The following is a 21,557-nucleotide window of genomic DNA, read 5'->3' on the forward strand; positions in this document are numbered from 1 at the left end:
TTGTTTTAACCACCCAGTGTGTGGTAATCTATTTGGCATCTCTAAGAAAACAATATGCTGCTACTTAAGCAAATGAACAGAAATATGGACAATAAACTGTAATGGAGGGTCAGAGGTCTGTGAACATAAAGGAACAACTGAAGAGGAACTGACCTGGCCAGTACAAGCTGATGCAAGTGTAGGCATGGGCTAGGCCACCAAGCCTGATGACTTGAGTTGGATCCCTGGAACCCACATGGTCGGAGAGAACTAAATATCAAAAGTTGTCTTGGGTCTACACACTGACACACACACACACACCCTTCTGAGCCACATTCTCATCAGCGAAAGGGCGCTTTGGCTCACCAAATGATCTCTGAAAATCAAGTGTAATTTTTGTGCTAATTCTGTAATGTTTATGGTTATTCGTCAATTGCAACCTATAATTTAAAAAATGATTAGGCCAAGAGGAAAGACTCGCGCCCTTGCTTTACTGTTCCCTCTACACTCAGAAACAAGTAATTGAAGTGTTTTGTTCTCCAAGCTTCATTTTGGATGCTTGGAGTTGAAAGATTAAACTATGTCTCCGCTCACGAACCTCCTTCTGGCTAGCGCATTTGAACACATAACCAACACTAATATCTGTCTATGGACCCCAAATCCTGAAGTTAGTGGAATTGAGCCAATTCCTGGGTTTGGCGCTTCAGTAGTCCCAAACCGGGCACTTTAATCTCTTTAAACTTGTTTCTGTTTGGTGAATTGCTGAAAGGTTGCAATAAAATCCAAAAGCGCCGTTACAGGTACATAAACATGTATCCTGAGACACTATGCGGAGAGTCTGATCTCCAAGGGCTCTCACAGGTCCCGAGCGCGCGGGGCGGAGCAGCCGGAAGTGCCGGCGTGCGCTGTCAGCGACGCCGGAAGTCCTCTGTCGGCCTGGCGGTAACCTTGTGGGCCTGGCCGCTACTGCTGAGGTGAGCTCGGCGAGTCTGAGCGTTGGCCCAGCGAAGCTCGTTACCTGCGGCGGGCCGCCGAGGTCGCGCAGGAGGGAGCCGAGGGCTGCGGAGCTCAGGCGCGCGCGCAGGGCCTCGCAGCCGACATGTCTCTGGTGGCGGAAGCGTTCGTCTCCCAGATCGCAGGTAACCCGTGTGGGCGCAGACTGGGCGACGGGGAAGGCGACGGGGATCCGCGTGGGGTGAGGGCTGGAGTTTCCCTGCAGCCGTGGGTCAAGGGTGTTGAGCCCACAGCCCGTGTGGAGGCGGCCATAAGGCTTGGCCTCACTTTCCGGATGAGGAAACTGAGGGCACATGGCCAAGGTCACCCTGCGGGGACAGAATCCTGTCCACATTCCCTCCGCTGCGCTTTGTTCCCTATCGCAGCGGTTTGTGTGTGTTTGTGTGTGGAAGAGGCCCGGGGTTAGCGTTGAGGTGGGGGCGTGGCTACAGGTTCAGCCCTCGCCTCCCCCAAGGCTTCTGTGGGAGAGGGGCAGCCTCTCTGGTCTTGGGTTCTCAAGTTTAAGGAGACTGTCCCTCTTGAGCCGCCCTTCTTTACCTGTTGTTGTTGATGGGTCTCCGAAGTTCTTCTCCAAGCCATTTGCAAAGTCTGTAGGATTCTTGAACTATTCTTAATTTGCAGGCAGTTTAAAGAAAGTAGGCATCTTTGACTTTGTGGTTCCAGCTTGTAAATATATATATATATATGTATATTTCATATTGAAGTTTTTATTTTGTTGAAAGTGGCTATGATAGAGAAAGAAGAGTTAATGGATGAATGTTAATTAACTCCAATAGTGTTTTCAGCGTGTGAATAAGGAGATAATCACTAAGATAAACAGGTATATTTGGTATAAGTTAGTATATTGGAAATGAAAAGTATAATGTGTTATCAACATTTCCAAATGCTTTCCACTGTATTGAATTTGTGTGAACAGATTTCCTTTTTCCTTTAAAGTAGCATTTTATAGGAGAGAGGATAGAAGACATATTGTAAGCTACATGAAAGCAGGGGTGCTTGTTTGTTCTCCATTGTATCCTAGTACCTGGCAGTTCTGTTAAAAACCTGTGACTTGAGTAAGTAACACTGAGATTTCAAGTAATGGTTATTTTGTTTCTGATTTTATCACTTAGGTTGAAAAAGTTAGGCCTATGAAGTGAGATAAGTGGTTTAATTTAGCCCGATGCTGTGTTATAAATCATTTTACAGTGAATGTTCACATTCTGAATTTATATATTCCAATGTGTGATTTCTCTTCAATAAGAAAACGAGGAATGATATTTGTTAAACTTTAATAAGTTCAGAATTCTACCTCAGTTAGTGAAGTTTACAAATTTCCAGGAATTTTGTTATGTTGTCTTAGGTTGTTTGTAGCGATCTGTTGTACCAGAAGGAAGCATTTAAAGATAGGTAATTCAGTAAATAGTAAATAGTATTGGAACAGCTCCTAAGTCAAAGTATTGCATGAATAAATTCTAGATGTATTAAAGATTTAAATGTAACCCAAACTTACAATAAAATAATTAGTAAAAAACAAGGATAAATATAAGGTATTTTAATAATATTGGATAGCAGAAGGAGTTTCTAAGCAAAACATAGAGTATACACTCCATAATAGAAATGGTTGTATAAGAATATGGAAAGTTTTTGATGTTAAAAAACACCATGGAGAGCTGGGGGTGGGGCTCTTGCCTGTAGTCATAAGCACTTGGGAGGCTGAGACAAGAGCATATTGCAGGCTTGAGGCTAGCCAGCCTGGGCTTTATAAGGAGAACATGTTTGAAGTAAAACAAACAACAACAATAACACCTACACCATAAATATATACATAGAATAAGAAAATCATTTAATTATTAAAAAAACTCCCAAAAGAAAGGCAAAAAAATCTGAATAAGTATTTTATAAAAGCAGAAATACAGATAGAAAGTGAACAGGTGGAAAGATGGGCTCCACAAATAACTGACCATCCTTCTATTTAGGCGAAAGGGAATATGCTAAGCTCTAGTACTGTCAAGGACTTACAGAGAAACATTACTTTCTAACCTATAGTGAGAGTAAACAGCAATATTTGCTAAAATGTTATACTTTAATCCAGAAATCACCCTTATGTGGATTTATTTAGTAGAAATTTGAGGTCCAATTTTTAAAAGAACTATACAATAATCTTCATTATTTCTGATAGTAAAAAAATAAGAGTGTCCCAGATGTATATCAGATTATGCTATAACAATCCAACAGTTTTGATTCAGTATCTAAAATAGATGAGTTGTCAGAGAGGTGTGTGTACCTCATTGTCAGCACTATTCATGGTAGCCAAGATGTGAAAGCAAACCTGGTGTTTGTCAGTAGATGAATGGATCAAAGAGATGGGCATATACACAAAAGGCATGCTGGATATCCATGACAAGGAGCAATTCTTCCATTGAGTCCATTCTATATGAGTCATTTAGACGCATGCATGTTTTGTTGTTGTTTGTTTCCTTTCATGGTGACTTCAGGTGGAAGTAATGTCATCTTTCTTAGATTTCTATTGTGTGACCAAAAGCAACTTGGGAAGGTGGGGTGTATTTCAGTTTATAATTGAACCATAGTCTATCATGAAGGGAAGCTAGGGCAGGAACTCAAGCAGAGACTATAGAGGAGGAGGACCACTGTTTCCTGGCTTGTTCTCTGTAGCATTCTTAACCTGCTTTCTATAAACCCACCCAGGACCACCTGCCTAGGGGTAGCACAGCACCCACAGGGAACTGGACTGACTCTCGGATACCAACCATTAATAAAGGAAATGCCCTACAGACTTGCCCACAGCCAGTCTGATGGAAGAATTTTTCAATTGAGTTCACTCTTCCAGAATATGTCTAGGTTTGTGAAAACTTGACAGAAACCTACCAGCACAGATGTATATTTCAAAATAGCCAAAAGGATAGATTTTTAATATTATCACAGAAAAGTTGATGATTGATGATAGACACGTTAAGTAGCTTGATTTACTCTTTATACATTATGTACCTATGTTAAAAATATTATGTTTGTCATTTGAAAAAGCAAATTTATTTCTGGCATGGTGATAAACACTTGTAATAGTAACAGAGGCAGGAGGATTGCCAGTTCCAGTATAGTCTGGGCTGTATAGAGAGATCTTGGCTTGGTGGTGTTGGTAGGGGGAAAATAATAATAAAATACATTTATAAATATGTATACTTGGGTGTTTACAGACACTGATAGTTAAGAGATGTGATAATATGTTAGCTTTCAAGCTAGGAAAGTTTAGTATGATATACACCCTGTGTGAACTTATTAAATAGATTCTGTATGGGCAGGTATATGTTTACCTGAGCAAAGAAAAACAATTAGAACAATTCAACTAATTCTCCTCAGGAGTTTCAAGAAAATATAAACTGTCGGTAGAAGATGGAGGAACTGTGTTTCTGATTTATTTGAATTACCTTAGTGAGCCTGTTTTACTTTTGTAATTTAAACAACTATACATTTTCAAATTAAAAGACTTTACTTAGGAACAGAAAAAAAAGAAAATCTGGGTTTAACCTTGACCTTTAAGTGATTTATAAATGTAACTCAGATCCAATAGCTATCCACAGTATTTTGTTTTGGGTCATGATTTAGCATTCTTAGAAGGAGGTTAACCTGTAGGGTAGAGATACATGTTTACATAGTTCTGTTTTAACAATAATTATGATTTTTTTGTAACTGATAAATATCTAATATATATGGTAGTTCGGTTATTCTTCCTCCCAGTGGTCATGAGCTAGCACACATGTTGATATTTCTTCTGGAAACATTTAAGGCATCTTAATGTTAAGCTGGTATCTGTGATCTCTCTCTCTCTCTCTCTCTCTCTCTCTCTCTCTCTCTCTCTCTCTCTCTGTGTGTGTGTGTGTGTGTGTGTGTGTGTGTGTGTGTGTGTGTGTGTGAGTGATATTTCTGCACTGCCTGCCTCAAGAGACTGATTTGTAAAGGGCATATTTATGCAAGCTGCTTTAGTGTGGATCTGCAATGTTCCCCAAAGACCCATGTTATCCAAAGTTTTGATCCCCTCTGTGGCATTGGGAACTTGTGGCATTTCTTCAAGTAGAAAGTTTAAGAGGTGCTGGTTGCGAGACCATCATCCCTTTTGCTGTGTCTCCACCGTGAAGAGTTTTATTTAGATACACCTGCTTCACCACAGGTCCAAAGCAGTGAGTCTGCCCTACTGTGAACCAAAACCTCCTAAACTGAGGCAGAGACAAGCCTTTCTTGTTTGTAAGTTGATTATCGCAGATGTTCTGTTAGAGTAATGGTAAACTTACTCCTAGGGCTTTCTTTGTCTCTTTCCTAGCAGTGCACCTCTGGCTCACAGCTCCCATTCTGATTCAGTGGGATTGTTGTCTTTGTAAAGTTTTATTTTCGTAAAATATTGGTTGTGACTTCTAGGTTCAACACCTTCCTTGGTTTCCCAACGTCAGTAGGGCTAAGTGGTAAAAGCCTGTCTATAACTAAGTCCAGGTCTGCTACTTTAGCTTCCGCTCTTGTCACTCCCTTCCTGAACCTCTAGACTTTCTAAAGTATTTGTAATGTCCACCTTTAGCACACACTGTTGTCTGCTTGATATGGCCACGTCAACAATTCTGGTTCCTTCTTAAGACTCAACGCCATTTGAGTGTGTGTGTGACTAGGACAGTTTTTCCTTGTCAAATGAGATTCTTTTTTAAATAATAATAATAATAATAATAATAATAATAATAATAATAATAGTAAGATCCATGGTCATTATAGAAAAACGAAAATAATACAGAGAACTATAAGGAGTGAAAAATCACCTGACAGCCTGCTGCCAAAATTAAGACTTTAAAATCCCATCTCATATTCAAAACTTTGCTGAGCAAATCTATCATTTCTTTCTCCTAAATTAAAAATACAGGCATAGGTAATACAGAGGGTGCATTTCTTTTGTCATATGATATAATGGGATCTCTTCTCATGTCTATGATGAAATTACTTTCTGTCATATTTGAATGGCTATGTAGTATTTCATTGTAGTAAAGAAACCATAATTTACTTGTGAAAACCCAAAAACCAATGGGTTTTTAGGATTTTTTTTTTTTTTTTGTTTGCTCTGTTTTGCTTTTTTGAGAGAGGGCTCACTAAGCAGCCTTGCAGTTTGGCCTGGATCTTACAATGTAGACCAGACTGGCCTTGAACTTAAAAGAATTGCATTTGCTTATGCTTCCGAGTGCTGGGGTTTGGGGGATGTTTCATCAGTCAGTATAAATGAAAGGTTGGAGACAGCAGATGCTCTGCACACAAGAATACCCACACCAGCTCGTGCCGTTGCATGGCTGACCAAGCACATAGAAAATGAGAAAAGCACTGTTAGGACCAAGGGATCTAGGAGGACAGGAAAGCATTTTGGGACCAGGTGCTATTTGTAATGTGTGATCTCAGGGAGGACTTAGTCCCTTTCTTACAGGGCTTTTAAAAGTTTTAAAAGGCTTTTTTAAAAGCTTTTAAAACTATGGATTTCAGTTGTTTGGTTTCCTTCTCAGCAGCACCTACACTAGAATAACCAGGAGAAGTTGTTTTGCATGCATCACAATGGCCCTTGGTCTTGCTTTGCTTTTCCACCACTTATTGTGTAATATTTCTGGTAGCTTGTGTTAGAGAGAGAAAAAAGAGAATTTGGCAGGTCAGTTTGGTCAAGTTGATATGTGCCAAAGCCATCGAAGGTGTATATGATTTTTCTCTTTGCAATGGTGCTTGCATTTGTGGGATAAATTTCTTAAAGTAGAAGAGGAATTTGAATTATTCTTACCCAAGTAACATGGAAAGAACAATAAATTATGACTTTGAAGGAACAGTTGGTTCTCTAGATTATTACAGGTTAGATTTGGAATTTTAAAAGGATAAAACATGGTCTTGGATATTGAATCTGCTAAAAACTTTAAAAGATGTATTTTATTTTATTATGGGCATTGTTTTGCCTGCATGTATGTCAGTGTGATAGTGTTGGATCCCCTGGGACTGGAGTTACAGACATTATGAGCTGTCATTTAAGTGCTGGAAGAACTCCTTACCGTGCTCCTAACTGGTGAGACATCCCTCCAGCCCTTTAAAAATTTTATAAACAATCTCTGTATTTTAAATTTTCATTATTTTTTTCAAATGACAAACGTTCCTAACGTAAGTTTCTGGTTTGTTTATTTATACCTGAGCATGAATAGGTCCCTAAATGTAAGTAAGTATCTTGAAAATAAGTGGCATTAAACATGCATGTTTTAACTCATTAATGATGATAGTTTGGCTAGTCATCTATGCTTCCCATGCGATGGGGACTAGGATACTTAATATCCCAACTTCATTCAAAAATCTTAGAAGACATTTACAATTTCCTCTTTTACACTTAGATGAAATGTAGCTCAGTGGTAATCCATTTACCTATCATGTGGGTGACCCTGGGTTTGATCCCAAACATTAAACATAGACATGCATACACACACAAAATCAGGCATATTTTAAAAATGTTTTTATATTGTAATAAAGTATGCTTTGTTCTGTTTTTCCTCATCTTAGTACAGGACATCACACCAAGAAAGGTTCTAGAGGCTGAGATAAATGGTAAAATAGAGGGTAAAATAATCTTACAATACTGGTAGGAGTGTAATAATAATATAGCACAGGGGAAGAACATTTTCACATGCAAGACCTGAGTTTGATGTTCAGTACCACCAAAAGAGTGTTTTTATTTTTTAAATTTTTAAAAATTTTGGTATGAAAGGGCAGTGATGCTACTGTCGATAAGACCATATTGCGCTCTCAAAGTATTGAATGATGAAAACTACAACAGATAATTGAGGAAATGCATTAATAATTTAAATGTGCTGAGAACAATGCATTCAATTGTTTTGTTCTTTAAAATGAAATATTTTCTTAGTTGTTTTTACTCAGTGTTCTGAGGATTTCCCAATAGCATTGAGGAAGGCACCAAAGAATTACTGAGAAGTTATTGAACTGGCCATCATATTTTAGATAATCATTTTTTCATTATCAGTCATATAGATAGTATTGTATCATGGAACTTACCATGTTGGTAGCTGTGAAGTTGATATTGAAGGGGCAGGTGGTGAAGGCAAACAGACAAAATAAGGTTATACTCCAGATGAAAGGCAACATGTCGTTGATTGACAGAAGTATGGCCTATTATTTGGTCCTACGTATTCATGAATATATTGCAAACCAGATTCTTTTTTTTTTTTTTTCTCCTTTTTTTCGGAGCTGGGGACCGAACCCAGGGCCTTGCGTTTACTAGGCAAGCGTTCTACCGCTGAGCTAAATCCCCAGCCCCGCAAACCAGATTCTTAAAGGCAATGCTTTGCTCCCTTTGGAAATTCTAATATGTTGCTAAGATTCTTTGAAAGACATGTTTATTGAAAATTGTTTGCAGTTGAGGTAATGTCAATTTTAATTTTCTTGTAAGTTCTATTACAGTTTGATACTCTTAAATAACTCCTCTTTCTATGATGTGTTTGGTATGGGACCCAGTGCCCCGAGTATGTTAGGCAAATACTCTATCACTCAGCTATACCCACAGCTCCATAATTTTGAGCGATTTAGCTTAAAGGATTTTGGTGATGGGTACTCTCTTAAATTTGTCAGTATCATTTCTGTGGATGCTTTTGAGTTATTAATGTTAGCTTAAGCTTTCTGTATTTGAGTGAAAATTGAAAGAAAACATCACCAAATGTCTTAACATTTCTAAAACATTTAAAAATATCTTGAGAAGTAGTTATTAGATAGAAGATATGAGATAGATAAGAGATTGAAAATTCAGACTTTTCATTTTGTTTTAAAGATAGAAGTTATAATATTCAGTAAATTTAGCTAAACTCATTTATATGGGGGAAGAGAATGTTCGCCTTGCCAGTAAGAAAAATTCATGCTTTAATTTTTTATTGCTTTGTAAATGACCCTCTATTCTTGAACTCTTTTCTTATTTTTGTATAGTCTATAAATGAATCATGGTTTTGAACTTTCTTACATCAGTAATAAAAATGAAATTTGATGGGTTAGTAATGAAGGCTCTTTTCATAAAAAAGTCATTTTGTCATGACAATTTCCATTAACTGTAACTATTTAGCAAAATAGAAGTCATAAAATGCATTTCATTGTGTGTTTTTGTGCTAATTATATATTTTTATCACTAAGAACTTTCCTAAACCACAGAAATTTCTTTAAAACTTAATTTGCCCTTGGATTAAAGAAAAGGTTTTTGGTGTATATTTATTCTATTGAATACAACATTCTTCGGTATAATAGAATTTCTTTTCACATATATTTTATTATATGGTCAACCTAAGCATTGGCTAAAACTTTATAAATTTTATCTGCTTATCATTAAAAGGCTGTTGTTACTGATTGCTGACTAATTATTTGGCCATTTGTTAGCTACCTTTGCTTATTAGTCTTCATGATAAATGAAAAAAAAATTTTTTTAAAGACCCAGTAGAATACAGGGTTCAGTCCTCAGCACCACAAAACCCAAAAACAAGCAAACAAAAGCTTATGGTCATCTTGAAATATAAGTAATTTCTTTGATTTGCATGTTTTATTAAAGAGTTATTATGTTGTCATTGTTTTTACTATTATCATTATCAGTTAAAGATACTAATTTGGCCAGTGATGAGAACTAGTTATAATATGTAAACTATTTAACTAGTAATTGTTTTTTTGTTGTTCTTCAGTTGGAGTAATGAATTATTCTTTATAGATTTTCCTCTGTATTAGTGTTCTACAGATGAGGAAAGTCAGTGGGCACAGGTGTAGACATGAATATGTGAGAGGGAATTTATTTGGGGAATTAGCTTATTTGATTTTGGAGGATGAGATGTTTTACACAGACTGTCTATAACTTGGAGAACTTGAGATGGACTCAGTTCAAATCTGAAGTTCTGAAAACCAGAGAAGCTGTTGCTTCAGTCCAAGACTGAAGGGCTGAGAGAACCCACAAAATGACTGACAGTAAGTCTCAAGAGTCCAACGATTGTAGTTCTGGTGTCCCTGGGCAGGAGGCAGGCAAAAGAAGGAAGAGGGTGGAAGGGAATATGAATCTTTTCCATTTCTTTTTCTTGTGGTATGGTGGTGAATGTTTATTTTATTTTATATTTTATAGCCCACCATCAGGAAGTCAAGGACAAATTCAGGGTAGGAACCTGGAGGCAGGAACTGGCATGGAGGAATGCTGCTTATTGGCTTGTGACCTGAGCCCACAGGAATAAGGGTCCTTCATGATAAGGTGTTGAAAGGGAGGACTAGGGATGAGGAGATAGAGAAGAGAAGAAGCTGGAATAAGGAGGTCTAGCACAAGCTGGTGACTTATGCTTATGCAAGTTTAGTAAGTGCAGTGTCTTATATGTCTTTTTATAAGGGAGAAATGGGCTGAAGTCAGCAGAAAGCGAAATAAACAACGTTGGCAAAGAACCAGGCACAGCTGCCTTAGGACTTTACCACAGCCCTTCAGTGGGGAAAGCCAGATTCCCGCCTTTATCAGATCTGCCCCTGGGCAAGGACAGAGAGCCAAAGTTCCATTTGTATTTATCAGAACCTCTGAGAAAGCCTTGGAATGGTCTGTCTCCCAACAGGCTTGCTCCCCCTGGCTTTCTTTCTTTCTTTCTTTCTTTTTTTTATTAACTTGAGTGTTTCTTATTTACATTTCGAGTGTTATTCCCTTTCCCGGTTTCTGGGCAAACATCTCCCTAATCCCTCCCCCTCCCCTTCTTTATGGGTGTTCCCCTCCCCACCCTCCCCCCATTGTCGCCCTCCCCCCAACAATCACGTTCACGGGGGGTTCAGTCTTAGCAGGACCAAGGGCTTCCTGTTCCACTGGTGATCTTACTAGAATATTCATTGCTACCTATGAGGTCAGAGTCCAGGGTCAGTCCATGTATAGTCTTTAGGTATTGGCTTAGTCCCTGGAAGCTCTGGTTGCTTGGCATTGTTGTTCATAAGGGGTCTCCTTCAAGCTCTTCAAGTTCTTTCTCTGATTCCTTCAACGGGGGTCCCGTTCTCAGTTCAGTGGTTTGCTGCTGGCATTCGCCTCTGTATTTGCTGTATTCTGGCTGTGTCTCTCAGGAGCGATCTACATCCGGCTCCTGTCTGCCTGCACTTCTTTGCTTCATCCATCTTGTCTAATTGGGTGGCTGTATATGTATGGGCCACATGTGGGGCAGGCTCTGAATGGGTGTTCCTTCTGTGTCTGTTTTAATCTTTGCCTCTCTCTTCCCTGCCAAGGGTATTCTTGTTCCCCCTTTAAAGAAGGAGTGAAGCACTCACATTTTGATCATCCATCTTGAGTTTCATTTGTTCTAGGCATCTAGGGTAATTCAACCATTTGGGCTAATAGCCACTTATCAATGAGTGCATACCATGTGTGTTTTTCTGTGATTGGGTTACCTCACTCAGGATGATATTTTCCAGTTCAACCATTTGCCTATGAATTTCATAAAGTCATTGTTTTTGGTAGCTGAGTAATATTCCACTGTGTAGATGTACCACATTTTCTGTATCCATTCCTCTGTTGAAGGACATCTGGGTTCTTTCTAGCTTCATGGTATTGGTACAGAGACAGACAGATAGACCAATGGAACAGAATTGAAGACCCAGAAATGAACCCACACACCTATGGGCACTTGATTTTTGACAAAGGAGCCAAAACCATCAAATGGAAAAAAGATAGCATTTTCAGCAAATGGTGCTGGTTCAACTGGAGGGCAACATGTAGAAGAATGCAGATCGATCCATGCTTATCACCCTGTACAAAGCTTAAGTCCAAGTGGATCAAGGACCTCCACATCAAACCAGATACACTCAAATTAATAGAAGAAAAACTAGGGCAGCATCTGGAACACATGGGCACTGGAAAAAATTTCCTGAACAAAACACCAATGGCTTATGCTCTAAGATCAAGAATCGACAAATGGGATCTCATAAAACTGCAAAGCTTCTGTAAGGCAAAGGACACTGTGGTTAGGACAAAACGGCAACCAACAGATTGGGAAAAGATCTTTACCAATCCTACAACAGATAGAGGCCTTATATCCAAAATATACAAAGAACTCAAGAAGTTAGACTGCAGGGAGACAAATAACCCTATTAAAAAATGGGGATCAGAGCTAAACAAAGAATTCACAGCTGAGGAATGCCGAATGGCTGAGAAACACCTAAAGAAATGTTCAACATCTTTAGTCATAAGGGAAATGCAACTCAAAACAACCCTGAGATTTCACCTCACACCAGTGAGAATGGCTAAGATCAAAAACTCAGGTGACAGCAGATGCTGGCGAGGATGCAGAGAAAGAGGAACACTCCTCCATTGTTGGTGGGATTGCAGACTGGTACAACCATTCTGGAAATCAGTCTGGAGGTTCCTCAGAAAATTGGACATTGAACTGCCTGAGGATCCAGCTATACCTCTCTTGGGCATATACCCAAAAGATGCCCCAACATATAAAAAAGACACGTGCTCCACTATGTTCATCGCAGCCTTATTTATAATAGCCAGAAGCTGGAAAGATCCCCATGGCTTTCTTATACAATCCAAGACTACCTGCTCAGGGACTGTACCACCCACAGTGGGCTTGGCCTTTATGTCAAATTTTTATTCCCTCTGGTCCCTTAGCTGAGATGGGGAAATACTTAATTACCAGTCTCTTTTGGAAACACCCTCACAGACACATTCACAAATCACACCTTAATAGTTCTCTCAGTAGCCTTTGATCCAAACAAGTTGAGTCCTAAAATTAAATCATACTCCCCTAAAAGATTTCTCCATATTGCCATTTGCTCGTCTTTTAGAAATCATGGACTACAGATTAAAGATAAGTATTTATATTTCAACTTACTGTCTAGATTATTTTTGTACCATAGCTAATTGACTTTATTGGTCTGTCTGCAGTCAAAGATTTAAGTTATGTTAAATGAAATGAATCAATTGGATTTTGTCTTTTAGAATAATGTAACTGCTATGCAGATCAGCTTTCTGTCCCTCCCTCCTCTCTCCTCCTCTACCCTCCTTCCCTCCTTCCCTCCCTCTCCCTCCTTCCCTCCCTCCTTCCTTCTTTGCTTCCTTCCTTCTTTCCTTCTTTCCTGTATGTCTCTGTGTCTGTCTGCCTGTCTGCCTCTGTCTGTCTCTCTCTGTGTCTCTCTGTGTCTGTCTCTGTCTCTGTCTCTGTGTGTGTGTGTGTGTGTGTGTGTGTGTGTTCATTCATGTTCTTGATCATGTTCTAGACCTCTGTTGTCCTTACTGCTGTTCACCTTACTTCTCAGGGCTTCTCTCAGTGTAAACGGAAGCTCACCAATAATGCCTATGGCTAATCTGGACTTGTTCCTGGGATCCCTGTCTCTGCTTCCCACTTTATTCTTTCAACAATATTAGATATTTACTATTTCCCCTTTTACAGTAAGATAACGAAGTAAGAAAAGGTTAAACAACTTGTCCAAGATTACTTACATGATAAATTGTAGAATTGGGAGTCTACATGACTTCAAGACCTAAACTTTTTCTCTATACCACCTGTTTTCACTTACTGTGCTGTAAATGGTTAGTATCTCTTGTTTCCTTCCCTTTCACTCTACCCAGTCAGTAAAACTAAATTCTGGAGTACAGTGACAATTTTATATGCATCTTTGCCTTATTAAAGCCATCTAGGTATTTAATAACTTGTTTGTTCATTTAAATGGGGGAGGATCTCACTAAAGTGTCTTCTAATACATAGCTTTTAGTCATATATCCACAAATACATGCTTGAGTAAGTCGAGTACGGTGGTCAAAAATCTCAGTTAATCTACATAGATCCTCAATATTACCTTATCTGAGCTAAATGAATGAAAGAGATGAAGAGAATTTAATCTTATTTTAAGTGCCACCTGTGTCTCTCGGACATTCTTTTTAATGTGTGTATTATATGTATTAACAAAAAAGATATAGATCTGGTAAATTTACTTTCTGAAAGGCTATGTAAGTTTATGTATTTACACATTTATACATCACAAGCAACAAAAACTCTAATACCGATCAATAGGCTTCTTCCTAAGAACTTGAGATAAATTGTAACCAACACTGTAACTCTAAGACACTTTCAGACTCACAAACATATATATTTATTTTAGACAAGGTCTTACGTAGTTCAGACGAGCCTTGCACTTGCTGTGTGTGTAGCCAGGAGTGAATCTGAACTTGATTCCACTGTGCTTACCTTCTGAATGCTGGGATTAAAGGCATGGGCCATAGCACCTGGTTTATAGGGTACTCCCAGTTTTTGTGCATGCCTGGCAAGCTCTCTCATAATTGAGGTACACTCCAAGTCTCATAGAACCCTTCTTGAGAGTCCTTATTTGAATATGTTAGTCTTTCATCTTTGAATATGCACTTCCTTGCCCTATGCTACGCAATGCCACCTACTTATGTTTCAGGCGTATGAAAATGATGCCACAACTCCTGCATTTCTCCTTTTTAAAAATACGAGTCATTTTCTAGTATGAATTTATCTCTCAAACTGTTGAGTGGTAATTTTTAAAAACTTATTTTTATTTTAATTTGTTTCTTTGGGGGGGGGGGTATATGCACGTGAGTGCAGGTGCCTTTGGAGGCCAGAAGAGGTCATTGGGTTCCCTGGAGCTGGAGTTAGAGGTGAGTGTGAGCTGCCCAGCATGGGTGAGTGCTGGAATCTGAGTTGGGTCCTCTGCAAGAGCAGTATTGTGCTTTTAACCACTGATCCATCTCCCTAGCCCTGGAAGAATGATTTCAGTCTCCTGTTTTGGGAAGAGTCACTCCTAAACACATTTTGTTGTAAAGTCTTTGAAACACCCTGTCTTCATTCACCCTGTACTTGGGGGATATTATATAATCATCTCATGATTATTAGCTGGGATGTGTTGTTAACTTTTTCTATAGTTTGCAGGTTGAATTAATGTTGAATTTAATACCTAATAAAGCATTTTTTAAATTCTCATTTTGATAGTCTAATTATCTTAAAAATTCATTTGCCTAAAAGATGTTGGGTTTTAAACTTAGTGTATTTGTTGACATCATTGAGGTAATCATTCTGGTGTCTAATTTATTTGTTTTCTTTGTGGTATGCGGTAACTTGATTGTTTGAGATCAGCCAAGTATTTATTTGAACATTTTATTATATTGCTAGTATTTGCATTTACAATTTGGCAAAAAGTCATTCGAATTTGGGGATAGACTGACTGTGCAGTGTGTCTTATTCCTTTTCTCTAACACTGTCTACGTAGTGTTGCTAGGCTGAAGTAATGACATCTATGAGCTTTTAGAATATCGTTGCCTAAGGATAAACTGAATTTGACTTCATTAGTGCACAAATGATAGGTTTGTGTAGAGTTATTATGGCATTAATCAATTTGATGGATTGGAAAAATGACAGAATTGAAGTAGCATGTAATATTAGTGCCTATTATTTTACAAATTATGTCTTCACCTACATTCATATGCCAGAGGAGTCATGTTGTACTTTAGAAATGCAGAATTTTAAAACACGAGAAATCAACAACAGAGGGGACCTTTTTTCATGGCCTGTCTCTTGGCCTCTTATATTAGATCAAGAAATGGACCTTGGAATCTAGACTTTTTTATTAGGTCACTCCTTTCATAATTTGAAGTACCCTGAATGAATGGGATGGGAGGATCATCTGCCACCAGAATGACTTAGCACTTACCTTGACATTGAGGACACTCAATGTGATATGTAAATAAGAGACTTAATAATATACTTCTGTGCATTTATTTGCCACCAGTCATTTCAATAGTGTTCTAATGGACTACTAGTAAAGAATATTGATTCTTTTTAGGATTATATTTATTGATAAAGCTTAAGGATAGCTTAAATACAATTAAAAGAATGTTGAACAAATATATTTTGATTGTTTCATCATGTATAATGCTAGCAATTTATGCATTGTTTTATGGCTGTAACAAATTTTTAAGAGTTTATTTAATTTAATTTTTAAACTTAAAAATTTTAGTTTTATTAAGACAGTGTCTGTATGCTGCCTGTGTTATCCTGGTACTTGTGATCCCCTTCTGCCACAGCCTCACAAGTGATGTAATGATAGGATGTGCCACCTGCCTGTGTCTGTTCCTTCTTAATTTTGTTTTGTCGTCCTCAACATAAATACATAAAGTGGTAGAGAAGGTCTATTTTGAAAGTGTAAGAAGTAGCCTGGCTAGAGAGATGGCTCAGTGGTTAAGAGCACGGACTGCTCTTCCAGAGGTCCTGAATTCAATTCCCAGCAACCACATGGTGGCTCACAACCATCTGTAATGGGATCCGATGCCCTCTTCTGGTGTGTCTGAAGACAGTTACAGTGTAGTCATACACATAAAATTAATAAATCTTAAAAAAAAATACCCAATTGCATAAAAATAACCCTTCTTTATTCCCTAAAGATTAAAATATAGAGACATCCTCTTTTGTTCTTGATAAAGGAAGACACTAAGTAGGAAATAATCAGGGCATTGACTAGGGCACTATAGAAAGCTGGTAAAGGACTGAGTAGCTTTTCAATAGCACTAATTGGGATATGCACTTAGTGCTCTGACTTATTCTAGTTCTTTTTTATTTCATATTTACAAAATAGGAATACATTTCTTAATAAAATTGAGTGTATATTTCGTGAATACTATTAGAATAACAATTCTGTTGTTTTGAATTTAAGATTTGTCTTTATGTAGATGACTGCTTTGTCTACATTTGTATCCGTAGTTGCCTACAGAAGTCAAGAAGAGGGCACTGGCCCCCTTGGAACTGGAGTTTCAAACCATGGTTGTGAACCACCATATGAGTTTTGGCTAGCCTTTACTTACTGAACCATATAGTAATTTCTTTTCTTAGAATGAATTTCTCTATAAGCAGGCAATTTGTGTGTGTGTGTGTGTGTGTGTGTGTGTGTGTGTGTGTGTGTGTGCCCTGTACATGCACATGTGGGTAGGTGGAGGGCAGTGGGTTGACATCAGTTACTTTCTACCTTATTTATTTTGACAAGGTTTCTTACTAAATCTGGAGTTAACCAGTTTGGTTTACTGGGCAGCCAGCAAGCCCAGTGGACTTCCTGCCTACGTTCCCTGAACTGTGATTAGAAGCATGTGCTGAAGTACCAAGCTCTTTAAATGGTGTCGAGTGTCAAGCTTAGGTCTTCATGCTTGGATGGCAAACACTATCAACTGAGCCATTTCTCTAGCTGCTAAAACAGGTTGTTTTACTTTGGAATTCTTACAACAAATAGATTTGTTGTTGTGATTATTTAATCTCAGTGGGGGTTTCTAACCCACCTTTGATCATTTGGTTTCCAGATAAAAGATACAAAACTTTTATATTTATAGTAAGCCTTAATAAACACTAGAGCTGGGCAGATATCTATCTCTATGCTATTATGTATGCTTCCTGCCAGTGACCCTGAGGTAGAACTTGCCATACATATTCCGTCCTAACTTTTATTGGCCAGTCCTCATGGCCATGTCTTCATGATTCACCTGGTCCATGGCATCTTCTCTCCACCTTCTCTTTCCTTCCTTGTGGTTTCTGTCTCAGACTCCAAGCCCAGGAACTGAAACTTTGCCTATTTCTCTTCTGCCAAGGTACAGGCTTGTAGGCATCTTTATTCTCCAATCAGGGATAACTTGGGATGGGGGGCAAGGTTACATAGCATCTAATGTGCAGATTCTCTTGTCCCTGGGGGTAACCAGACCTTGGGGTCCAGTATTTAGCATTACAATACATAGCAAAAGACTAAACCTCAACAGAGATTAGCTTGAAATGGTGATTAGACAACAAATTGAAACTTGATAAATTCAAATTTAATATTTTGGCATGTATTATTAAAATTCTGTGATTTGTTTGAAGCAATTGAGAATCCAAGATAACAAGTAACTTCAGGACTATAGAAAAAAATTGTATCTAAGAATTTATTTCTTAGGAAACTAGAGATACAATATTGACCTAACAGTATGATAGTGTAGAAAATGAGGTATGACATAAAACAAATATAAACTATATGGACTGTACTGTAAAAGAGGAATTATATTAATTATAAGATCCTTCTTGATGGATGTGACATTGTCTCTGAAGATGTGTGATTGAATATTTGCCAGTAAAAAGGATATTACAGGGAAACAATTCAAGCAAATTCATAAAAGTAAGAGAATCTGAAGTGTTCAAGAAAACAACATATTCTAGTTGGACAGAAAGAAAGGTCTTGGTGTTAAGTGGTTAGGTACCCAGGGACCCTATTAGTATTCTCTGCTAATTCATTTATGTTTTTCCCTTAGCCTTTTTTTTTTGGTCAAAAGTTGATTTTTCTTTTCCAAGAAAGAAAAGGATTCTTTCTTGTTCAGGAGCACATGAATACCTGGGTCCCATGGTGAAACTTGAAATAAGTAACCAATTAGAACAACATTCTGTCATGTGGGATAGAGTGTATATCTTGTACTGTGCAAGATAATCCTTTGATGTTCAGAAGAAAATAGCTGTAAATTAGCCATGCATTTCTTATGCAACTATAAACCCTAAAAACTTGACATTTCTATTTGACATTTTACATTTAACTACATAGTTTTCATCAGTGTCTTGTTACTGTGATGAGTTCCTATGAAAAAACAAAGCAGAAGTTTATTTGTGGTTTCAGAGATTTCCAAGTCTGGTAAGCTGGCCTGAGGAAAAGGAAGGCAGCCGTCATGGAGAGCTCAGGGCAGAGGGAGGCCACTTGCTGGTGGGCAGGTAGTAGGGTAACCTGGCCTTCAAAGGCATATCCCTAGTGATGTACTACCTCTGATCAGGCTCTACCTCCTAAAGTCTATAGGTTTCCCACAGAAGTTTCAGCTGGCCACCAAACCTTTTAACATAGGAGATTACGTGGGGTTCGTGTTCAAATCATAACAATCAGATTTTAATGCTAAGGCCCAAACTCTAACACGTTGTCTCACTGTTAATGCTTTCTACATCCTATGACTTTAACCTAGGGTTCATCATTTAAAATCTCACACCCCATTAATGCAGTATTTCAGCATGCAGGCCCAAATAGAGTTAGCAGTCATGGTTGTTGATTCCTTTAATAGATATCAGACACACAAAATGTTTACACTAAGAGTGAAAGTAGGAAGAGTTAAATAAGTTGAAGTTGGAGATCTAAATTTGATTTTTAAAAATATGTTTCTTGGTATCTTCCTTATCTTCCTTGCAGTACTCAGCATAAAATGATACAGAGCAATAAAACCCAAAATTTATCTAGATAGCATTTTCTGTATGCTAGGTTCTAAGAATGACATGAATTTTAGACTCACAGTTTATTTTCTGCTTGGACACATAACTAAGCACTCAGATTATAAAAACCGGTGTCTGTGTAAGGGAGTGTTTGAGTAATTTAGGGAAATCAATAAAGACTTCTAGGGATAGCTCAACTGCACCATTTGTAGGATACAGTGCAAAATGAAAATTTGAAGCTCTTGCCCACAACTATAAAGATTCCAGGACTGGGGCAGCAGAGCACTTTCATAGGTTTGTAGGCTTAATTTTTTTTTTCAAAACTTACTTTAATCAGGGTTTTTAAATGCTTCAACCTTCCTTTTAGCCCACTGACTAGAGGTAGCAGAAAAAGGTTAGTAGGAAAAGGGAGTTGTGGATCTGTTTAGAAGTAGTCCTTTGGGGTGATTCCAATCTTCATTGTCAGGATATCAGCAGTTCAGTCCAATAGCAAATATCAAACACGAATCAATCCAGCAGAAACTCCACTGAATTGGCAGGCATCAGCAGAAGTAGCAAGAATCATTGGGAATATCATGAGAAGTCCTTTGGTGTATTTTTCTCAATGAACTATAAAGATCAGCGAAGACCAGTGAGGCACAGCAAGATGTGGCAGTGCACGAGTGTCCTCACTGTCTGTGGGGTTATAGTTATACTCTTTCTAGACATCACGTGCCCTCTTAAGCATCTGATCCAGCAAAACATATATCCTCTTACAAGACAGCTTCCAGAAAAACATCATGTGACACAACTGAGTTTCCTAAGAAACCAGAAATTTCTGCTTCATAGGTCCTTCCTGATTGCTGGCTCTATTAAGTTGCACAGGTTATATGTTTATAAACCAGATTCTACCTGAGCAAGTGACATTTGAGCTGAGATGTGATGACACAAGATGGGGGAAAGATCATTCTAAGTAGAGGAAACAAAAAGAGTTTTGGGGCAGGAGAAACTGGTGCATTTAAAAACTGGATGGAGGGTCATTGTGCATGGAACACAGAGTGGGAAGATATGTGTAATGGGTAGAGAGTGTGATTTTCCTAAGGGTGGGAAGGATCTGGGACATCATGTTGTGGGCTTGGATTTTTATTGTAAGAACCACATGTTGGCTTAACTTTTGAAAAAAATTATATATATATATTTATATATATACTGATATATACTGTTGCTGTCTTCAGACATACAAGGAGAGGAAATTAGATCCCATTACAGATGGCTGTGAGCCTTCGTGTGGTTGCTGGGAATTGAACTCAGGACCTCTGGAAGACCAGCCAGTGCTCTTAACTGCTGAGCCATCTCTCCAGTCCCTATGGCTTAGATTATTTTAAAAACCTACTTTTAATAAAGGTTTTAACGTCCCTTTTACCCTACCACCCACCCACCAGAGGCAGTGGAAAGGGAAGGTTAATAGAGCAAAAAAGGATGTTTGTTTAGAATATTTCTATGGAGTAAATCTAGCCCATGTTGTCAGGATAGTAGTGTAGTTGACACGAATCAGCAGCAGCAACTCAGTGTATTCACAAGCACCGTCTATGAATCAGCAATGGCAGATTGATCTAGAAGAAACCTAAGGCTTTCCAATTGGTCCAAGTCCACAGAAGCATTAAGAGTCTGCCGGAACACCACCAACAATTACCAATACCACCAAGTGTCATCAGTGAAAAACAGTGTCAGCAAAGCCCAAGGATGGCCAACAAAGAATGACAGGGCGTACAGTACCATCCCACATTGTCCACTGTCTGTTGAGCTATATTTATATCCTTTCTAAGCAGTACGAGTTCTTTCAAGCATCACTCTATGCTTGAAACACCATATGCTCTTTTTTCAGGTTGCCTCCAGAAAAGCACCATGTGTCTGTCTTAGCAAAATATCTTTTCATATGTCTGCTTTAGCAAAAACATCCTCTCATAAGACAGGTTCCAGAAAAACATCACATGACATAACAGTCTCCAAGGGAATCAGATATTTCTACTTCAACCACATGTAACCTTTGTATTGTTTAGGTATAAGTAACTTGCACCTTAGCATTGAACAACCCTTTTGCCTAACTTTCATTTTTTTTTCTACTCCCCTCATTTTTGTCTTTTTGAGACAGAGTTTTACCAACTCTCTTTTAAGAAACTACTTTAGTTTTACCTTTTCTAATTGAGGCTGCTCTTTCTCTAAGGATATTTAAAATGACCTTTCATATTAGGGAGTGCTTTAGTAGTAGAAGTTGAGAGTACATAGAGGTAAGTGGTATGAAATATTATTATTGGAAGTAGTTTTGGGTGTTGTGGTTTG

The 21,557-nt window shown here is 38.3% G+C and overlaps 1 protein-coding gene across 2 annotated transcripts in view; it reads left to right on the forward strand.

The window, feature by feature from the left end:
• Positions 1–905: 905 nt before the first annotated feature.
• The window catches only part of Mtx2 (metaxin 2), a 61,974-nt gene continuing 41,322 nt past the window's right edge, over positions 906–21,557 (forward strand). For both annotated transcript variants that reach the window (NM_001429822.1, NM_001008286.2), the window contains 1 exon segment: positions 906–1,118. In NM_001429822.1, the coding sequence (NP_001416751.1) occupies positions 1,079–1,118 (40 nt within the window). In that variant the 5' untranslated portion in view covers positions 906–1,078.

The sequence above is a fragment of the Rattus norvegicus genome, chromosome 3 (assembly GCF_021556685.1).
Source record: "Rattus norvegicus strain SHRSP/BbbUtx chromosome 3, alternate assembly SHRSP_T2T, whole genome shotgun sequence".
Lineage (NCBI taxonomy): Eukaryota > Metazoa > Chordata > Mammalia > Rodentia > Muridae > Rattus > Rattus norvegicus.